General features: G+C 36.5%; 1 protein-coding gene across 1 annotated transcript in view; it reads left to right on the top strand.

The window, feature by feature from the left end:
• Nucleotides 1-18,082, top strand: part of DCP1A (decapping mRNA 1A) — a 35,702-nt gene extending 17,620 nt beyond the window's left edge. The window contains exons 6-10 of the mRNA XM_084292809.1: nt 3,685-3,804; nt 8,744-9,508; nt 11,921-11,986; nt 12,713-12,931; nt 14,207-18,082. Of these exons, the coding sequence (XP_084148935.1) occupies nt 3,685-3,804; nt 8,744-9,508; nt 11,921-11,986; nt 12,713-12,931; nt 14,207-14,287 (1,251 nt within the window). The 3' untranslated portion in view covers nt 14,288-18,082. The remainder of the gene's footprint in view (nt 1-3,684; nt 3,805-8,743; nt 9,509-11,920; nt 11,987-12,712; nt 12,932-14,206) is intronic.
• The last annotated feature ends 934 nt before the right edge of the window (nt 18,083-19,016 follow it).

Genomic DNA, 19,016 nt, shown 5'->3' on the forward strand with positions numbered 1-19,016 from the left:
AGTATTCAATCATTGTCCTATTTTGTGAGATCATTAGCAAAGGAAAGATGAACAGAATGTAACACTGCAGAAGAATGTGTCTGTTTCTGTGATTCTGAAGTTCCACTTCCGTAAACATTTCTTATAGTAGCTAACACTTCAGGTTTTCTTTTTTCTTCCATTGTACTGAAAATCACTGGAGGAGGTCGGCTATGATTCATGGCATAATCAACAGCATTCACTGGGTTGCATACCAAAATGCTTTGGCATCTTAAATAATATTATAAAAGCCCTGAAGCTGTAAACTCTCCCATGTCTGTGATAAAAGCACAGATGTACAGTGACTTATGGGGAACAGGTTTTGTAGGGAAATATTTTTAAGAAGTGTGGAGTTTGCCTGTTGGATAAGTTCATAAGCTTTATTTCCATAATTTTTAGCTTAGTAGGTAACTCTGCCAAACTGTTCATTTTCTTCATTCTTAAGAAAGCCTATATGGTAAGTAGTTTTTAACGTAACTGTGTTTTGTTTAAAGAGAAGGCATTCTCTGCCATTGTTCCAGTGGTCTTGTTTTCAGAATGCTGCTGTTCCTTCCCTCAAGTACACTGTAGGAGGAGGAAGTCCAATATCAACTCTGTGATCCAACTTGAAAATGGAGCTTGATAGACCAATTCTACAACAGTTTCTACTGCTGTGAGGAAAATTTTGTCTCTAGGAATAACAAAAATTGTACCCAACAGTGTCAGCATTCAGTTAGTGTCAAAAAAAAAAAAAAAAAAAAAAAGACGTGGTGTTAGAGGGTAGAGATTTAGTCATTCAGTACATGTAAACTCAGTGAACCATATTTTTAATTGCTGTAGATGAGCATATAACATTTTCCTTCTGTTTCCTGGTGTACTACTCAATCCTGTCTATTGTGTGTCTGTTCTTTTAATAAGTTGATACCGGAATGGTGAGTCTGGTGTCTTTTGCCAGTACTAAATTCATAAGTTTACATGATGAAGGAAAGTATTAGATCTCTTGGGAAGGCATTACTTTATATAGTCCTGAGAACCAAATTCATACATGGAAGACAAATGTAAGAGAAGTCCGTGGGAGATAAAAAAAAAAAAAGGCAACAAAGATTCAAAGATTCTTTGTGAGTGCAATAACACAAGGGTGTACAATAGTAATGTGTAGCTATAATATCGCAGAGATACAATATGGTTTGCAGCTATACTGGTGGGAGAAGGGTTAGCACATCACTAGAGTGCTTCATTTCTTCTTGAACTTGTATAGTGGGACACTGGAGTTCCTTGGAATAATTGTGTTTTGAGTCTTTGTAGGATTCTAGGTTGGTACCATGTGGGATGAGGAGGAAGGAATGAACACGTGGGCTAAGCTATATATGATGAACCTGCTTATCTTGTCGCTTTCTGACATAAAGGACAGGTGAAAGTGACAGACCATACAATATATTTGAGCCTATATTCTAGTTTCGGAAAATCAGTAATGTATTTTCAGAATGTTTTAATATAGGTCCAAATAAAAGCTAATTCTCAGCACATTAATCCTGTTTGAGGAGAACGTGTCTTTGTATGAAGGCCAACATTGGGAAAGTGGCAGCTTTTGTGCGAGCACAGAAAGAAGCATCGAAAGCTGAATGATTCATCTTTCAATGTTATATCAATTGAGACAGATCTGGAGAAATGGAAGGCTTGAAAAAAAAACAGAACAAAAAATCAGAAATTGTTCTGGTAGGGGCCTGTTAGGGTGTAATGAAGTCTTTCTCCTTCTTTGTTCTTGCAATATCGGATGATACACACTTCCAACAGATGGTTCTTAAAAATGACTCAGGATATTCCAGCTTCTCCTCTCTGAATTTCGAGGTCCGTCTGTGAGAGTAATGAAAACCTTTCGCTAGAAACAAAGTTCAGAAGTGTCATGATTGCATCTGTGTAGACAAGTACTGATAACTGGGCCGTGGCAGCTGTCATACAGTGTGAAAATACATGGGGCATGGACTAGGCTACAGTAAAGATACTACACAAATTAGCTTTTTTGCCTCTCTGTCTTGATTTTGCTTCTTGATGCTTTTAGATCACCTATATTATTAGAGACGTTATTTCATTTTGTGTGCATGTAGATGAGCAATAAACTGAATCTACCCCACTTAATCTGCTACGAGTGTAGTGTTGTAGAAATTGCTCAGTAAACAGAAATGAACAATGCTAGTTGTGATTCAGGCAAACTTCCTGCAGGATGTTCTGTTGGCCACCGCACCTTTAGCAACAAACCTCAGGCACATTGATTTTGGAAGTCCTTGTGGCCAGCACACATCAAAGCTAATACGATTAGGTAACCAACTTGGATGGTGGCTTCTTGAGAGACCTTTCTTGTCTGATTTTTTTTTATTACTATTTTATGGTGTTCAGTAATTATGCATGAATTTGTATTTAGGAGCCGAAAGTACTCATCTGCCTGGTATGTTCCAGATGGATCATACAGTAATCCTTGTGTGCAGCCCACATGAGATTGGCAGAGTGTCAGCATGAGAAGGGGGCAGAGAGAGTGAAAAAGAGATTTATGGAAGTCTGAGTGATTTAATCTAGGATTCCAAATCAGCTTAATCCTTCAAGTACTCGCTCCATAAAGTCCATATGTGAAAATGAATGGAGATATTTTTTTAATGAAGTGAATGGATGTTTTTTATAGTGTTCGTGTGTGTGTGTTTCAGTCTGAGAAAACGTAGCAGCTTATCCTCTAGTGAAAAGGAAAAACTAGGCTTTGATTTTGTAGCTGCAAGGCGGTCAACCATTTCAGGCTCAAAGAGTTTTAACCTTTTGAATTAATGGCTAAACTACAGAAAGGCAGCCATTGTTTCTCTCCCTTCTGTCCCTAAATCACAACATATGGTCCTGATGTTGTTTATATCACTTGCAATTTGAAATTTAAAACAAAACAATAATAAAGCTGAGATTGTTTCTAACTTACTGCTACAGTTTCTCATATTTTGTAGTTGTCAGGTAAGTGAGGAGAGATCATCTGATGTGCTGATGTTCAGCTGTATCATAAACATAGTTTACCTATTTTATGCTAGACTGGTTCTACACTTTTTCACTAGTGCTTTAAAATTTAATACAGTTTTTATTTTTGTTAATGTATATATTTAGTAAAGAAGGAAGTCAATTCAAACCATAAACGTATGGTCTATTACTACAACTTCCTTGGCTAGTTTGCCTTATTCACAGAAAACCAAATTAATGCCTAGTGGAAGTACATGCACGTGGTTATTTAAATCTGGTGGAAATAAGTCAGTGACAAGCTCTTCTTCCAGTCACTTTAGAAGAATTTCTGACAGGACTTTTTTCGAAGTTGTTTCTAGCATGCTAAGTTGTTTCTAGCATGAATTCTTAATTTAATGGCCTTGTTAGCAGCTAATACAAAATGTGAAAAGTCTACCTTTATTTATTTATCAGTGGAAAAAAGTATAAAACCAGTTGTCTTTTTTTGATAATACAGAGTAAAAGTATTGTGAACACTTACCAGATATTGTATTACTTGGTATATTTTTTCCTGAAACTTGTGAATTTTACAGTGTCTGACAGGAAAATTACTAACCTGTACATCCTCTGGATTTCAGCCCAAGTGCTACCTAAGCAGAACTATAGTAGTGGCTGAGCTCCTGTGGCTATGTAATTTTTTTAATTTTATTTTTTCCCCCCCAGAATCAGATCAGTGACTTAAGTATTATGTCAAGTTCTGGAATGCAACAAAATGCAAATTTCCTGAAGTCAGAAAGCACAGAGGCTTCAGAGCAAAAACCTTCGATACAAGTGCAAGATCAGGTAAGTGTCATACAAATCTAAATAGTGTGTTACTTCATTTAGCACTTTGTTTTGGTACCAAAATATTTTCTTGGAATAGAAGTATCATCTTGCTGAATGTATTATGCTTCATCGTGAAAATAAATTGGTAAGTTTAACTGCAGTTTAGAATTGGTTTTAGTATCTACTCTAATTTCTCTTCATTATGCTTGTTGAAGATCAGCTGGTATGTTTCCTGCTGCCCACACCCCCCTCAGATAAACTAATGGGTCTGAAGACTCTAAAGAGCCTAAATTCTGTTTTTTTTTTTTTGCCGTAATGTTTAAATATGAGGCTGTATCCACACTCCTGTCAATATAAAAGTGTGTTTAAATGGGCTAACTCAGATTCTGTAAGTCAGTCCATGATAGTATAGAGACACCTGTGCAGGATGACTTCTGAGTAAGGGAGCAAATAAAAATTACCCCTGTTGAATTGACAGAGAGAATATGGCGTTTGTTCACTGTACACTGTGTTGCAGTCTTTCAAACAGCAACTGAAGCACTGTCTTCCTGTGTCTGAGACATTTACTTAGTTTGTCAGTGCTGCATTTAAAGCTGTAGCTACAGTCCTGCTAAATGAAATCATCAGTCAGTTGCTAGACAAGAAATGGAAAGTACTTCTGTCACGGAGCACTAAATTCTCTTTGGAGTTACTGAATGTGTGCATACCCATCTTCTCCCATACTTCTGTAGCTTGTGTTTAACCTTTGCTTGTATGATCAAATTCAACTTGCCTGATTAATATATATCACGGGAGAGGTGTTGTGTTGCTGTTCGGTTTTGTTTAGACTTTTTTGACAGTGTATTCCTTCCTCTGCGTTAAGCAGTATCTTCCAGAATTGTTTCAGTGATGTTAGTGAGGGATGTTGCTCAAATTTATGGTAATTCTAGTGCACATACAGTGCTTAGATGTCTGTCAGATAATTATTAGATACGTGTTCAATCAGCATGTATCCAGATACCTACAAATTTTAAAGCCTAGTATTACTTCTGTAATTAAAGATTAAACTACTGTAAAAATGCTAGTGAAAATAACATGCTTCATGCAAATGTTGTTGATGAACCATGGGAAACTTGTTATAAAAATAATTAGCATCATCACTGGAGTGGTTGGAATATAGGCAGTGATAGTTCAATAATTGGCTCCATTTCCTAATAAGCCTTTATGCACAAGGGACGTGTAGCTTCATACAGTGCTTCTTGGAGGTTCGTTTTTAAAAAAATACTAATAATTTTTGCAGCAATTAAATGCTTTCTAACACATCAGTAACTTGTGCCTGCTTACAGTGCCACCCAGTGGGGACAGAAAGGTCAGTAGTGGTCCTCTCCAGAAAATGCCCCACAGTGTGTGCCTCCAGCTCCTTGTCCTAGCTTATTGTTGTGTTTTGGATGCAATAAAGCACTGCCTCTGGAAAATGCCCTAGGAAAATGCGTGCAACACTGCATTTAGTAATTGTAAACAACATACTTATTTTTTAGTAAAAATAAATAATTTCTAGTACAGGTTAGGGCTACGGTATGAGTAGCAGAAACCTGTTTAAGGGGCTGGGGTAATAACAATCGGTGGGTTAAAACGGGGTGAGGGGAAACTTGCAAGGATTATTGGCTCTCATGGCATCTTCTGCCCTCTCAGCAGCACCTCTGGTTTTGGACCAGCACAAGTGATAGACTGACCCCTGGCAGCCAGTTGTGCTCGCTGCATGCTTGATCTTGAGGCCTGGCAACAGGGTTGTGTCTTGCTTTTAAAAGAAGAAATCTTCTTTTTGGCTGTGCATGTGTGATCAGCTGAAGTGACCAGCCTGACAGTGCATGAGCTTGCAGAGCAGTAGAAACTAGCTAAGGAAAAATTCTAATTTCAAAGTTTTTCTTGAAAAAAGATCTATAAATTCTGATGTTTAAATTTCTAAAAATTCTAAGATTGTAATACATTACTTTAAAGTAATTCAAGGGAAAGTACAGTTTTACAGAGCAGGTGAAGTGGTGTTCTAGTGTCTCTTCTGTTGAGCTATTTAAAATAATCGTTGTGGAGATGCAGGAAAAAGTTATGTTATCTAAGTGGTAATTTACTTGTGTAAAGCTAGCTGGGTTCAAATACAGCACCAAGGTGTTTGTTCATAATTTCATTTTTAATAATGTGGACTACTAGAAGAGAACTGGAAAAAATGTTATTTGAACTGTAAGAATACATTTTTCATCTAATTAAAACAGATAACCATTGAAATTAAAAACTAGTATATATTTGATAATTACTGTGAGATGCTGAAACCCTTCCAAAATGTCATAACTGTATGTTGATTGATTACCTTCACTTCATGCTAAAGACATCACAGATTTGGGAATAAAAAATAAATGTCGTATGATATTCTGAAGTTCAAGTTCTGTACCCTGGCAGTTCAAAAAGAAAACAAGCTGTATTATGAAATTAATTTTGCTCATCACCAACACAAAAATATAACTAGAACAGTGAAATGTCATGTGCCAGCTATGACTGCTAATTCCCATGCCTCGATATATCTGAAATAATTCCCGGAGAAACCCTTTGGGCAGCACTCCATTCCTGTCAAGTAAATGGATTGTGTTGCCTTTTTTCCAACCCCATGCGGAGAAGGGTGTCCATAACACAGTGAGTTGCTGACATGTCCAAAATATACCTCAGCCAGAGATGAGTCAAGCACAAGATGTGTTTTATCCCTCAGGTTGGGAATGAACTTCATGTTTCAAGCTGTATGTGTCGTGTGTTATGTGTAAGGGGCTAATCTGACTGCGATCACAGCACGGCAGAGATTCATGTTCATTAGGTGAAAATTTTAATGTATTAATAAAAGAAAGCCAGTCAGTTACTCAAGTGGAGGTGAAAAGCAGAGTTGATGCAGAGTAGTCATTTTCTCTTAACATAATAATAATAATAATAAATCAGCAGTGTCAGCAGCACAAGTTAGTAACCTTGGCAGAAGTCAATGTGATTTCAAGCTTGAGACTGCCAGGCAGCTTGCATGCTACCTGTGCTGCCATTCCTTCGTTGCCCTTACCAATGTTAGTAACACTGGAACGAGCAGAGCAATGTCGCGGTGCAGTAATTGTCATTGTGAAATAGTGTCTTTGTTTAGACATACCGTCACAAGGCACTGGAATTTCGCTGCGGGCCATTCACTCTTCTGAACAGAATGTCATGTTTTAGTCCAGCTGTTTTATGTAACTTCCTGCACAACCTAAAAAAGCAGGAAAAATTTAACATAAGGGTGTTAGTAGCTGTTTTTCTCACTAGAAAAATGCGTTTTAAACTAATTCAGCTAAAATACCTGCTGTAAAATAGCTGGCTTGGAATAAACTGTGAGTAATTCATGGTAGAACTGGCAGGTGTATCATAAGGGGTTAACTCAGACTCTCTCATTATACTGCTGAAGAAAATGCATTATTTTCCCCTGCAAAATGGTATACAGGAGCCTGTGGTTAATTAGCTGTGATCATCTCTTTTTATTAAGGCATTTTAAAAATGTTTGCGATCTGTTAAGTAATTCAGAACTGTGTTGTATTGCCTCTTCAACACCTGAAACGCAAGGAGACCTAGCCAACCCTACTTTTTTTTTCTATCAATTTGCTTTCTCATTCTGTCGATAGTTATTGTTTTCCTTTGAAGGAGAAAGTGAGGACGAGTCACTTGGGTTATTTTTATTACTGTGTGTTACCTTGGTTGCCTTGTTAGGACTTCCGCTATTTTTCCTGTTCAGCAAGGAATCCTGTTTTTCTATGGATTCTTCTCAAATAAGGAAAGAAGCATTTTTTCCATCTGTTAAGCCAACATCTATTTTGATGGTTAAAGGGTGACTGTTTTTCACAAGATAACTTGGTTGGGAGGGGGGGGAAACAATACTACACAAACTCCTAGTAGACAGCCATTCTTTGCTAACCTTGTGTTGACTTTTAATGTAGGGAATGCTGTTTAGTAAGGCAAAATATTAGGAATAGGAAGTCCTTAAGATTTTTCTAGCAATGTCAGTGCTGTAGGCTAGATGTATATTTGTGTAAGAGACTCAAGGGTCAATGTGTTCATGTGTACATGTGCATGCTTTTCAAGGAAATTAATACATATTTTTAGGTTTTTACAGATTCTTTTACTTATGGTGACATCCACTGCAATATTGATGAAAATGGGAGAACTGTCTAGGCATGTACTGCTAGATAAGCTGTTTACCTTCAGGCTTCTCTTTTTATTTCCCATCCTTCAGGCCATTTAATTAGTTACAGTACTGTAAATTCTGCATGGCATTGGTTCAAAACATATGTTGTTCCTTGGCCCCTCCCCCCCCCCCCCAACCAAGTGTGCTGTGTAGTTAAGGTTGATCAGTGATGGCAGGCATCACCTTAATAGCAGAAACCATAGCTGTCCCCCTTCTGTGCTAGTAGTGCAGTCTGTCTATAGAAGGATGTAGAGACAGAAAGTGCTGTGAAGGTGTCATCTCTACTGTGGCTGCATCCTGCCCTCATGCCACTGCCGTCTGATTGCTATGGGTTGTTTCAAGTTTTAACGTCATGCTTGAAGAAATGTGAATATTCTCCCCCAGTCCCAAGTACTCCAGCCAAGTGGTGGAATGTAAACACTTATTGCAGTGGAAGTTTTTAAAGATAGAGTTGGAGGTGTTTGGAATAGAAAAATAATGCAAGCTGAAGGGGAAGAGTGTGCAATTTGGGGGAGGGGGAGGTAGAGTCCAGTGACAAGCGACGAATTGGCTTCAAGCTTAGCCTGAGACTGTGATTGTTTAAAAAAAAAAAAAAAAAGTGACAGAAAATTTGGTGTCTTTTAAATGTATCTGACCTAGTTGTATTCATACTTTTCTTGAATTTGTAACACATCACTGTACTTCTCACAGTTTGGGTATTCCTAAATTGACTCTGTAACCTTCCTTTTCCTTTCTTTGTAGACATTTCAGTCGAGGCCAAAGCATCTGACTTTGGAAGAACTGTTTGGGACTTCTGTCCCAAAGGAACAGCCTGCACCTCCGTATCCCAATGCAGAGAGAAGGGAGAAGTTGCAGACTGAGACCTCTGCCAGAGAGCAGCAAAACTTGCTCTTGCCTTTTTCCTTTGACCAGTCAACAGTAATACAGCAACCACTAGGGAAATCAGAAAGTCCAAACGTTAAAACCAGTGCCAACCCTTTGAATCAGCAGGAATGTTTAACACCTATGCTAATACCTCCAGCTTCAGTTTCCCAGCCTGATGTAAAAAGCATTTCAAGCTATTCAGTTCGTTTAAGCCCTATTCTTAATTCAGCCTCAACAATGGAAGCTGCCCCTGCTCAGAGGCTTCCTGGCCTAAAGCAAAACAACAGTTTAATGCAAGTCATGCAGCAAGCTGCCAAGCAGATATCCCCACTAGTGAATCAGCCACCATCCGAAGTGAACCACGCTCCACAAAATCTAATGGCTGGCCAAAGTCAGCTTATAGCACCCTTGACATCAACAAATACGGGAACTGTCTCAAATACATCCCATACAGGCGTTGATCTTCTCCAGAAACTCAGGTTGACCCCACAGCATGACCAAATGCAGCAGCAGTCTCTCACTAAGACTTCCTTAACACCAAACACCTCTGCCTCGGTTGGCCAGCTTGCAACACCAGAAAGCTTCAAAGAATCGCACAGTAAACCATCAACCTTGAACAACAAGATAATCCCTTCTCTGCAGGTATTCTGTGGCTTTTTGTACCCGTAAAGCTTTAAGCTATTATTGGCTACAAATATTTCAAATATTTCCATTTGAAAATGTGCTTCTATATATTGCTCCTAAAAAAAAAAAATAAAATAAGGACTTCTAATGTGTGTGACTGAATTGCAAACTTCAAAATCTAATTTTGGTCATTAGCATCTGCTATCAGTGACAGACTTGTCTGCAGAGGAGGAATTTTTTCAGGCTGGTGCTATTAGTGGATGAATGTATCCTCAGGAATTTGCCTATACTTGGGTTAGAGAAGTGCTGCTGAGTCTGATCTGAGAAAGGACTGAAGGTTACAGGTCAGATGGTGTTAGGAGTGTTGCTACTGTGGAAATATAGCCTGTACTTTATTTGAAAGTATGAAATTGTCTGCTGATTCAGATTATATAGCTTTGGGTGTTTCATAACACTTTGATACTGACCGCTTCTGTTGGGAATCCCTCTGGGCTACCTTGAGATGTTGTTTGTTATTTGTCAACGTGGATCATCAACTGATTTATTCTGTCTAATTGACCCCCTTGGTTTCTTTTGTCCCAGTATCACTTCTAAAGGACCTTCTAAACTTGTTTCTTGCAGGCGAATCTACTGTCTGTGCCTCGATATAACCCAAATAAATAAGCTTGTTTTGAGAGACTAGATGGAAATATTACTGCTACTCTGTAAGATTAATGCTCGTGCTTTGTGTTTTAAATTTTCTGTCACTTAGTGTTGCATCTTAGGGACAGTGAGAATGCAAGAAAAAAAATTATCACACAGAACTACTTACAGCTATACCTGTATGAATTTCCTATTTTTTTTTTTTTTTTATTATCCAGTGCTTCCCACTGGGTTTCAGCAAAATCTTCAACAGTCTTGTCTGGGTCAGCTGATACTACTATTTTTTGTTGTGATAATAGTGATGACTTACTCATAACACAGATCTAACAAACAGCTCAACTCTGTATTTTTATATTTTTTATATATATTATATATATATTATATATTATATATTATGTATTATATATATTATATTATATATATGTAATATATATATATTTTTATATATATATATATATATACATGTATTTATATTTTTATATATTACAAGCTTCTGCCTGTAACACCCTAAGCAGTAAATGCCCTGTATTTTTCACATGTGGCTCTTCTGTCTTTAGAAGAATTATTACCTTTTTTTTATTTATTTTTTATTTTTTTTATTTTTTTTTAGGAAATGGGCGTGCTCTCATTGGGCTGTCTTTCTAATTACCCCATTTATAACCTACTGCTGCTCTTGAAAACTTTCAAGAAGGCCTTGAGCGCTGTATGCTAGGGTTATTTTGCAAGCCATCACCTTGTTGAGATGTTTGGGCTGAGATGTTTTGCCCAGAGAGGAGGAGGTCAGAGTACAACACTGAGCAGCGGTCTGGATCTAGTGTTGAAGAACTGTACATTCTGAGCAGTGTCTTCCATGTACTAGTGAACCTTGGTAAAGATTTGACTTGGGATTGTGATGTTTTTAAGCATCTAGAAAAGCTGTCGAGGTGTATCTGTAACTGCTCTTACTAGATTTATTCAATGTCTGCTTTGATAACCTTATGAATTCCGATTCATGTGCTAGTCTTGCACCCTTTTGTTCTTTGATGAGGTCCGTTGTGTGTATGTATTTTTGTTAGACAAAGTTCTTCATACTCCAAATATGTTCTCTCAAACTAGGAAGACTTCCTAACTCTTGCCTAATTAGGTCTTAGCAATTTGATCTTGTCATTGTAACCACTTCAGAAAGCTCATTTGACTTCTGTCATTATAGATACAGGTTATCAGTTACCTGAGGATGTTTTTTTTCTCTGTTGAGGTTTTCCAAATGGCTATAACAAGCCTTTCCAAGAATGCAAGGTGAATTTATTCAAGTACCTTATCTACATGCTTTTTGTTTGTTTGTTTTCTAAGCTTTTATAATCCTATAATTTTATTATATTACAGTCTTGAAATCTGACTAAAGAGATACCTGGATGTCATTTGTAAAGATATAAAGTACAGAGATCTAGTAGACAACAGTATTTCATTTCTGTGGAGGGAATTAGATAAACCTTCTAGGAAAAAACACTGAATTTAGCATCCTGTCAGTTTGCCATACTGATTACACTCTAATTAAACTCTTCATTTTGTATGCATTTGATTCCTGTTCGATGTTTAGTATTTTTTTTTTGAACTGTGGTAGACTTTCTTAATAACTGTGTTAAGAGTTTGCTGTAATACTGAAAGCATAAACCACAAATTCCAACTGTTACAAACTGGAATGAACTACATCTAAAATCTGTTGGTACTTAGATTTTTGCAGCTTTATATAAAAATTGAGCTGCGGATACTCACTTGTAATTTATGTATATATATTTTTTTTTAAATTAGACTGTACAACAAAACAAGGAATCAGAAGTATTTCCACAGACAAAGACTTTATCTAAAACAAGTCAGGTAAGGTGAATAGACCCTTCAACAAATTGAGTTTGATTTTAAAATAAAATTTAAGACGTTTTAAAGGATGGTAATCATTGCCATATCATACAGTCATATTGTCCACTTTGACCATATTTAAAATGCTGTTGATGGAGCAGAAACAAGCTGTACTGAAGTGAGGAAGATTAGGACAGAAGATTAGTCAGTCATACATTACAGTACCTCTTACTGTTGGTGCGAATGCAGAAATTTAAGTACATTTTTGGCTCTGCAGTCTTGCGTTAACACCATTAGAACTGGTTTTTGTTTTTAAGTATTTATCCTATATTGTTGTGGTGTATATTATCCTCAGTTGAGCATTAAGCACCCAAGAGGCATAAAATGTAATCCTTGCCTTGCCGTCTTTCAGTGTTCTTGCAATACTTTGTGTTTCATGAAAAAGATATCAGGACGGTAAAATGGCAGGTAGAGGAAGAAAAGACTAACAGAATTTACCACTACGAAACTTTTTATAATAGCAAGATCTGGTGATCTAGATACAAATTTAAAGTTATTGGAACTGCCCTTGAGCAGGTACCCTTCATAGGCAGATACCTCCTCATTATGAATAACTGTTCTGTAATACCGAACTGACCTGTAGTAATAGCGTGTTTTTTTTAATTTTTTTTATGCTTATCTCTGTCTGTTAATAAAGCATTCGTTCCTACTGGAGGTGGTGCTCACTGATTTTCTGTTCTTTTACAGGTCACACCTCCACAGTTTGTTACAGCCACAACTACAGTAGCTCCTTCAATACTCTTGTCTCCTAGTGTTTTCCAACAGTCAGCTACAAAAGCTATTGAAGTGGAAAATAAAGCCAATTCTTCTTCACCTTTAACACTTGGAACAACAGAAATTCAGACTATACCTCCTACTGTTCTCAGTAGGTCCCAGCTTCAAGAAGCACTGATACATCTAATAAAGGTCTGTCCTTAAAGAACTCCATATCTGAGGGATGGGGTTCCAAGTAGACTAGCCAGACTTTGGTTGTGAAACGGAAGGAAGACTTGGAAGGACAACTCTGCTTCAGATGTCCTTTTACATCCATATGAACTTGTGGACACCTGAGGAAAAAGTTAAACTTGTAGAAGCCTTTGTATGGGGGTTGGGGACTGTTTTTACTGTCCTTGTAGGTGTTTCTGCTTTCCTTGGGAAAGCTTTCCTGTTTCCACTTACCTAGAACTGTTCTTGTACTTTAACCAAAGTATGTGTCTTTGAAATGGAATTTACAAAGCTCTAGTGTTGCTATCCCTAGTGACTAAAATATTTAGCTGATTTAAATGTGTAATGCTGGGAGTAGCCATAGTGAGATTTGTAGGTAACCAGTAGAAGTTGCTGTGACAGCTGTACTGTGTTAACTCAGGATTCTCTTGCTCTGTACATGCTAATGTTAGGTTTTACACCCAAAACACAGGTCTAAAATAGCAAACAATATCTTCCTAGTGAAAAAGCTGTGATCAAAAGGGCCACTGCCAGATCCCAACATCAGCTAGATTGCCTGACTTATCTATGTTGTTTATTTTTGCACAATTTGCATATTGGTATTTTTTATTTAAAGACTTAAACTAGCTTATTTGTAAGACTTGCAACTGAGCTCGATTGCCAGAAGTCTTATTCTCATTAGAGAATCTCCCCCCAGTAGTCTGAATCACTGTAGTGATTTTAGAGACAAATATTCCAGCCAGCTTTCTAATCTTCATTTTACTTACAGAGACAGCTGAACATAAGCCATAATGGACATACCCTGTAGCATGGGATTACTTACAGAATGTTCCAAGCAAGATGCATAAATTTGCTCTGTAGATTTTTGTAGAAAGAGTACTACATCTTCAGCCTAGAGAAATATATACCATTTGAAGGAGTAGGACTCAGGAAATCTCTCTAAATGTTGTCTATCAGTTAAACAATTTCACTTCCTGGTAATGCTTTGACAGGTATTTTTAAATCATAGAATTAATATAAATGTATAGAAAGCTTGAGTTGGAAGGGACCTTCAAGGCTGTCTGGTTCCAACCCCCTGCTGTGGGCAGGGATACCACCCACCAGATCAAGTTGCCCCAGTTCCCTTGCCTTAGCCCTCAGGTAGATAGCAACGTAAGTAGGAATCTTTGTGCATAGCTTAAATGGACTTAAATTATACTTTTTCTGGTATCTTTTTACTAATGTTTCTGATGTTTTGTTTCTGTTTTTTTTTTGCAGAATGATTCCCGCTTTCTCAGCACTATTCACGAAGTCTACTTGCAAGTCCTAACCAAGAATACAGACAACATTAAGCTATAATCGAAGCTAAATCTACTTAGAATATTACCACTTTAGAAACAATTATGCCTCATCTATAAAACTACTATTTTTTTAAAAGAATATTTAGTTTTCAATGTCTTGAATTTCAACCTGTTAGGAAAGACTATTCCTTAAATACTTACGAAAGTAATGTTCTCAGAAGCGATCTAGGTTTTCACTGTGATCATCACCAGCAAACCTTTGTTTTTATTGGGGAAGGGAGTTAAGTTGCATATGATCTTTCATTCACATTAATGGAATATGCAGGTGTTTATGCTGGCTTTCATTCCTAGCTGTATTCAGTTTTCAAGGATTACAGACTCATACTCTCTAAACTAGCAAATACATAGTACAGTACACTACACCACACCAGACAAAACTTTGTTGTGGGAACCTAGTTCCAGTTTTAAGGTGAGAGCAAAATGCTAAGTGATTAAGTTGGCAGTTGTGGAGAAGAGTGGGATCTGGACGCCAGGCCTTCAGAGCTAAATCTTTAGCAAAATGTTTAAAAATGTGATTTGCTCAGTACATTAACAGTCTCTAGCTAATGCACATCAATTCATCTGTTATATATTCCATTAATTGTACTGCTTCTCCATCCCTGACATTAAACAGGTATTCAAGTGATTAAGGCCATTTTCTCTAAAAAGGTGGAATTTGAAATATGCAAACTTCAGTGATTGTATCGTTTTTAAGCAATGGAATAATTCTGTTGTATGTTGAAGTTATTTCGGTTTAAATGTATAGTTAAGAAACCACCACTGAAAGACTATTTTCCCATTGAGTAGTGTTTTACTGAAATAGTTTTAAATACTTGGTTTCCCTTTTAGCTTAAGGATGGACCATATCTTAGTTGGGTTTCATTCCTCAGTTGTGTTGGAACTGCAGTGTTGAAAACTATGCAGATAGGGAACAAATGCATGCGTTTCTCTTGCCCTCTTCCCAGATTGTTAATGCATACTTCATAGTCTGAAGTATGTTTATGTAGTAAAAACTTCATACTTGTTTATGAAGTTTATATAGTTAACCTGTTAGTGTTTCTTATGTGATTTTATAATTCAGTAATGTAAGAGTTTAATCTCATACTTTCCCATTTGAAGTCAGAAAAATTTGTAATTATATTTTCTTATGCTGCTGTATTGGTTAGCCCATAGCTTGCATTTGTTTCTTGAAGTCATACAAAGGTAGTTAATAAGACTTCAGGTCTCAACTTTTTCCAGCAATAGTAGTTTTAAAGGATGCTTTTGCAGTAGAAAAGTTTTGGTTTATTGAGCAGAAAGATGATCTGTATTGAGTTATGATGCCCTCAAGCACTGTTGAAATTGAAGAAAAAAAATTGTTTGGATCCTTACAAAAAAACATACGTATGTATATGTATCCTAAGGATTAGTACATGTTGACGTAGTCAAGGCCATTTCATTGGAAACTAATTGAGCTTTAATTGTGAGTTTTCACAAATTGGTATGTTTTAGATAAATATTTACATTTTATGTATTCGATCTATTTTATTTTTTCATATTTTTTTAGTGGAAAAAATATATCTTCTTTAGCACTATCTGCCTTCTGAAGAGCTCTTCTCCGCCTTTGAGTTCAATGTTTCTGTTTAAAATATATAGTATTTTGCTAAATAAAAAAAATTAAAAAAAAAAAATGGAAGATTCAGGGAATGATGCTAATATCATGCACATTCATGAAGAACTGTATTGGCTTTAATGGTAGCATTTGAATTCAGCAATATAGACACTGAGCCTTGTTAAGGAAAATGGGAGCTTCCTACACAAATTCTAGAGTTATGATACTGCATACGTGCATAAACAATGAGACTCAAATTAGGTATAAACCAAATACAGAGGTCCTTTTGCAAAGATGAAGTTCCTAACTCCTGGCTTTTTATGTACAACTTCCAGCTCCTTTGGAGGAAGTTTTAATGAGTTTCAAAGAACAGAGATATTGGAAGCTAATTATGAATATTTATACTGGTTGCTAAATACAGTCGTATCCAAAGATCTATAGGAACAATGGAAGGAGTTATATTTTGAGTTCTTAAATTGTGTACAGTTGACAAAAGTAATACTGTTTTGAGCAGCAATGCTGCTTTGAGAGTTTGACTCTACTCTGACACCTGAATATCCTTCATTTGTTTTTATTTAATGTATTAGTAGCAATATGTTATTGGTTTGTTTCCCCCAACTTTTAAAATGAATTGGAAAGGAAACAGTGAAATCATTTGTAGTACAAGCAGACCTGTTCATCTTGAACATGTCTGGTCTGGCCTGGCCTCTATATGTATGGCCAGCAGACACTGGAATGAATGTAGGTGTCCTCCAATACACTGCAGAGATTGATTTATGAGTGCCAGAGTAGCACTCTGTAGTAGATTTAACAGACAAATCTCTTTAAAGATAAGTTGCGTTGTAATACACAAGCTTAACTACAGTGTAAAACTTGGAATTTTTTAATATAGACTGTGCTATTTAAAAACTTTTATTCCTGATTTTTTTTAAAACTTTTTGCATAAACCTAAAACTACCAGTTTGTTGACGTGCTTGATTCGTGTTAGCAGCATGTAGCTATAACTAGGGTATAGCAAGTTACCATGGATCAACACAGCAAATTATTTTGACAATTTTCAAGTGTGTGGAGGTTTTTAATAAAACTACTGGGTTAATGGGATTATACTTACTAGTTCTGAGAGTGAAAAAGTTAGTTTAGACCATACTCCCCAAATTAATTTCATTATCTAAGCATGATTTTTTGTGGCTAATGTTAAAGTCACTTTAATTTAAAAACAAAAAAATAAAGCCTGATCAAAGACAGTTTAAAAACCTACAGCTGCTGAACTATTCAGGAAAATTGGAATTCTCAGTTTTGTAGTTAGACTTTATCTGCTGTTATTTAATAATGCAAAGTTTATATAAAAGGTGCCTAACATCTGTTAACTTAGAAGATGTATATCTTTCCAAATTAAACAAGATTTGCAGAATGAATAAAGTTTAAAAAATTTAAGTACTTCATTTTGATTTCTTATATATGTTTAACTGTGTATAGATACTCAATATAATATTTAAAAACTCACTGCTGGATGTATCTCACTTTTGCTTACATTTCTAGTTGCTTCATTTTGGTATATTTCTGAAACCCATTATGCCATGTGTAGTCACTGATGTACTTTCTAAAACATTTTTAAAAGCCAATGTTAATTTGGGACTTTTTGTTTTAAATAGTATTCTAAACAAATCACCCACCTTTTTGCCAGCTATTTTGGTTGCTTTGTACAGCGTATCTTAACAGGAGGAATGTGTGCAATATATATCACCTCAGTTTTGTCTGGCAATGTTACGGAAATGTTAAGATGCAATATCTTTACTTCAAGTTGGAAAAATTGCAGTATCTTTAATTTGGTTGTCTATTTATATTTATCTATTCAGTGTATGGGCATATGGTTGTTTTGTGTTTTTTAATGTACATTATGTGCTTTTAGCAATTTCTGAGTTTTACCACTTCGGTGGATGCACCAGTTACATACTCATTTGCATGTTCTTTAAGCATGAAAACCATGGGGAAGGGAGGCTTCAGGACAGATTTCTGGAAACGGAACCCAAACAATTTTAAGTCAATAAATGTAGATACTGCATCATTAACATTTTTAGTATGGTATGGATTTTATAGCACCTATGTATGTTTGCAGTTATTAAGTTATTGCATAAATGTTTAAGAATGAGCATTTTTCATCCAAAATTTTGTATGTTTGCAAATATATTTTTGTAATAAAACCTCAAAACAAATGTTTCAGCACCTCCTAAAGTCTTCCAATGTTTCCTTTTGTTTCTAGAGCTAGTAGCCTGCTAGGAGGGTAAATTCAGATTTGACTTGGGGTTAGTGTTTTCCAAACAAGAAATTCAAACGTCTCAGTTTCTGGGGGCAAAAACAAATGGCATTTCTTTATGAAAGAGGATGTAGTATGCCTGCTTGAAGGATGGTTCAGAATAGCATCTGTCACATGTAATAGCATCTGGCCTTCTTCTGCATGGCTGTAAGTGAGCTTGCATTTTGAATTTGATAAACTAATTTCCTTCCACATTAAGAAAGGCAGTTGCAGGTTCACTGTTTTGTAAGAGCAGCTGTAACTGGTTTTAGTGCTTTTCCTTACCACATTTTTAATGTATTCCCCCTCTCATCAATCTAGACATGGCACATGATACTTGATGAATCCAATGCTGGTCATTGATCAACTTGGGAGAGGAATTAGTTACCATACCTGGTTGCTGTCATGCAACTGTTCTATCCAAACTTCACAGTTAAGTGGAGGCTGTTAAGGAGAAAAACCATAGCAGAAGTTCTGTTGGAACAGATTTTGAAATTAAACAAAATCTTGCACTGAAGTCCCTAAATTGTACCTGGCTGCTTACACCCATTTGAAATAGGAACAATGTTCCCCTAGGAATCAGACTGGGAGGTGTACCCAGCATCATGAGAGGTCACTGGGGAACAGCCTTTGCTGCTCTGCTGGGTCACACTGAGCTGGCTTCTGTGCTCTATACAGGAGCCTCTTCTGACAGAAGGCTGCTATATAAAACAAGTACACAAATCAGGGATTTTTTTAAACAGAACTGAGGAAAAAATGGAAATGGCCTAACATCCAGCATTAAATTCTGTTAGATGTTGTCTTTTGGATCAGTACTGAGAAAGGTTGTTGTTGTTTTATTGTTGATGCTGTTAACCTTGTGTT

Source organism: Netta rufina, assembly GCF_964035555.1.
Source record: "Netta rufina genome assembly, chromosome: 10".
Lineage (NCBI taxonomy): Eukaryota > Metazoa > Chordata > Aves > Anseriformes > Anatidae > Netta > Netta rufina.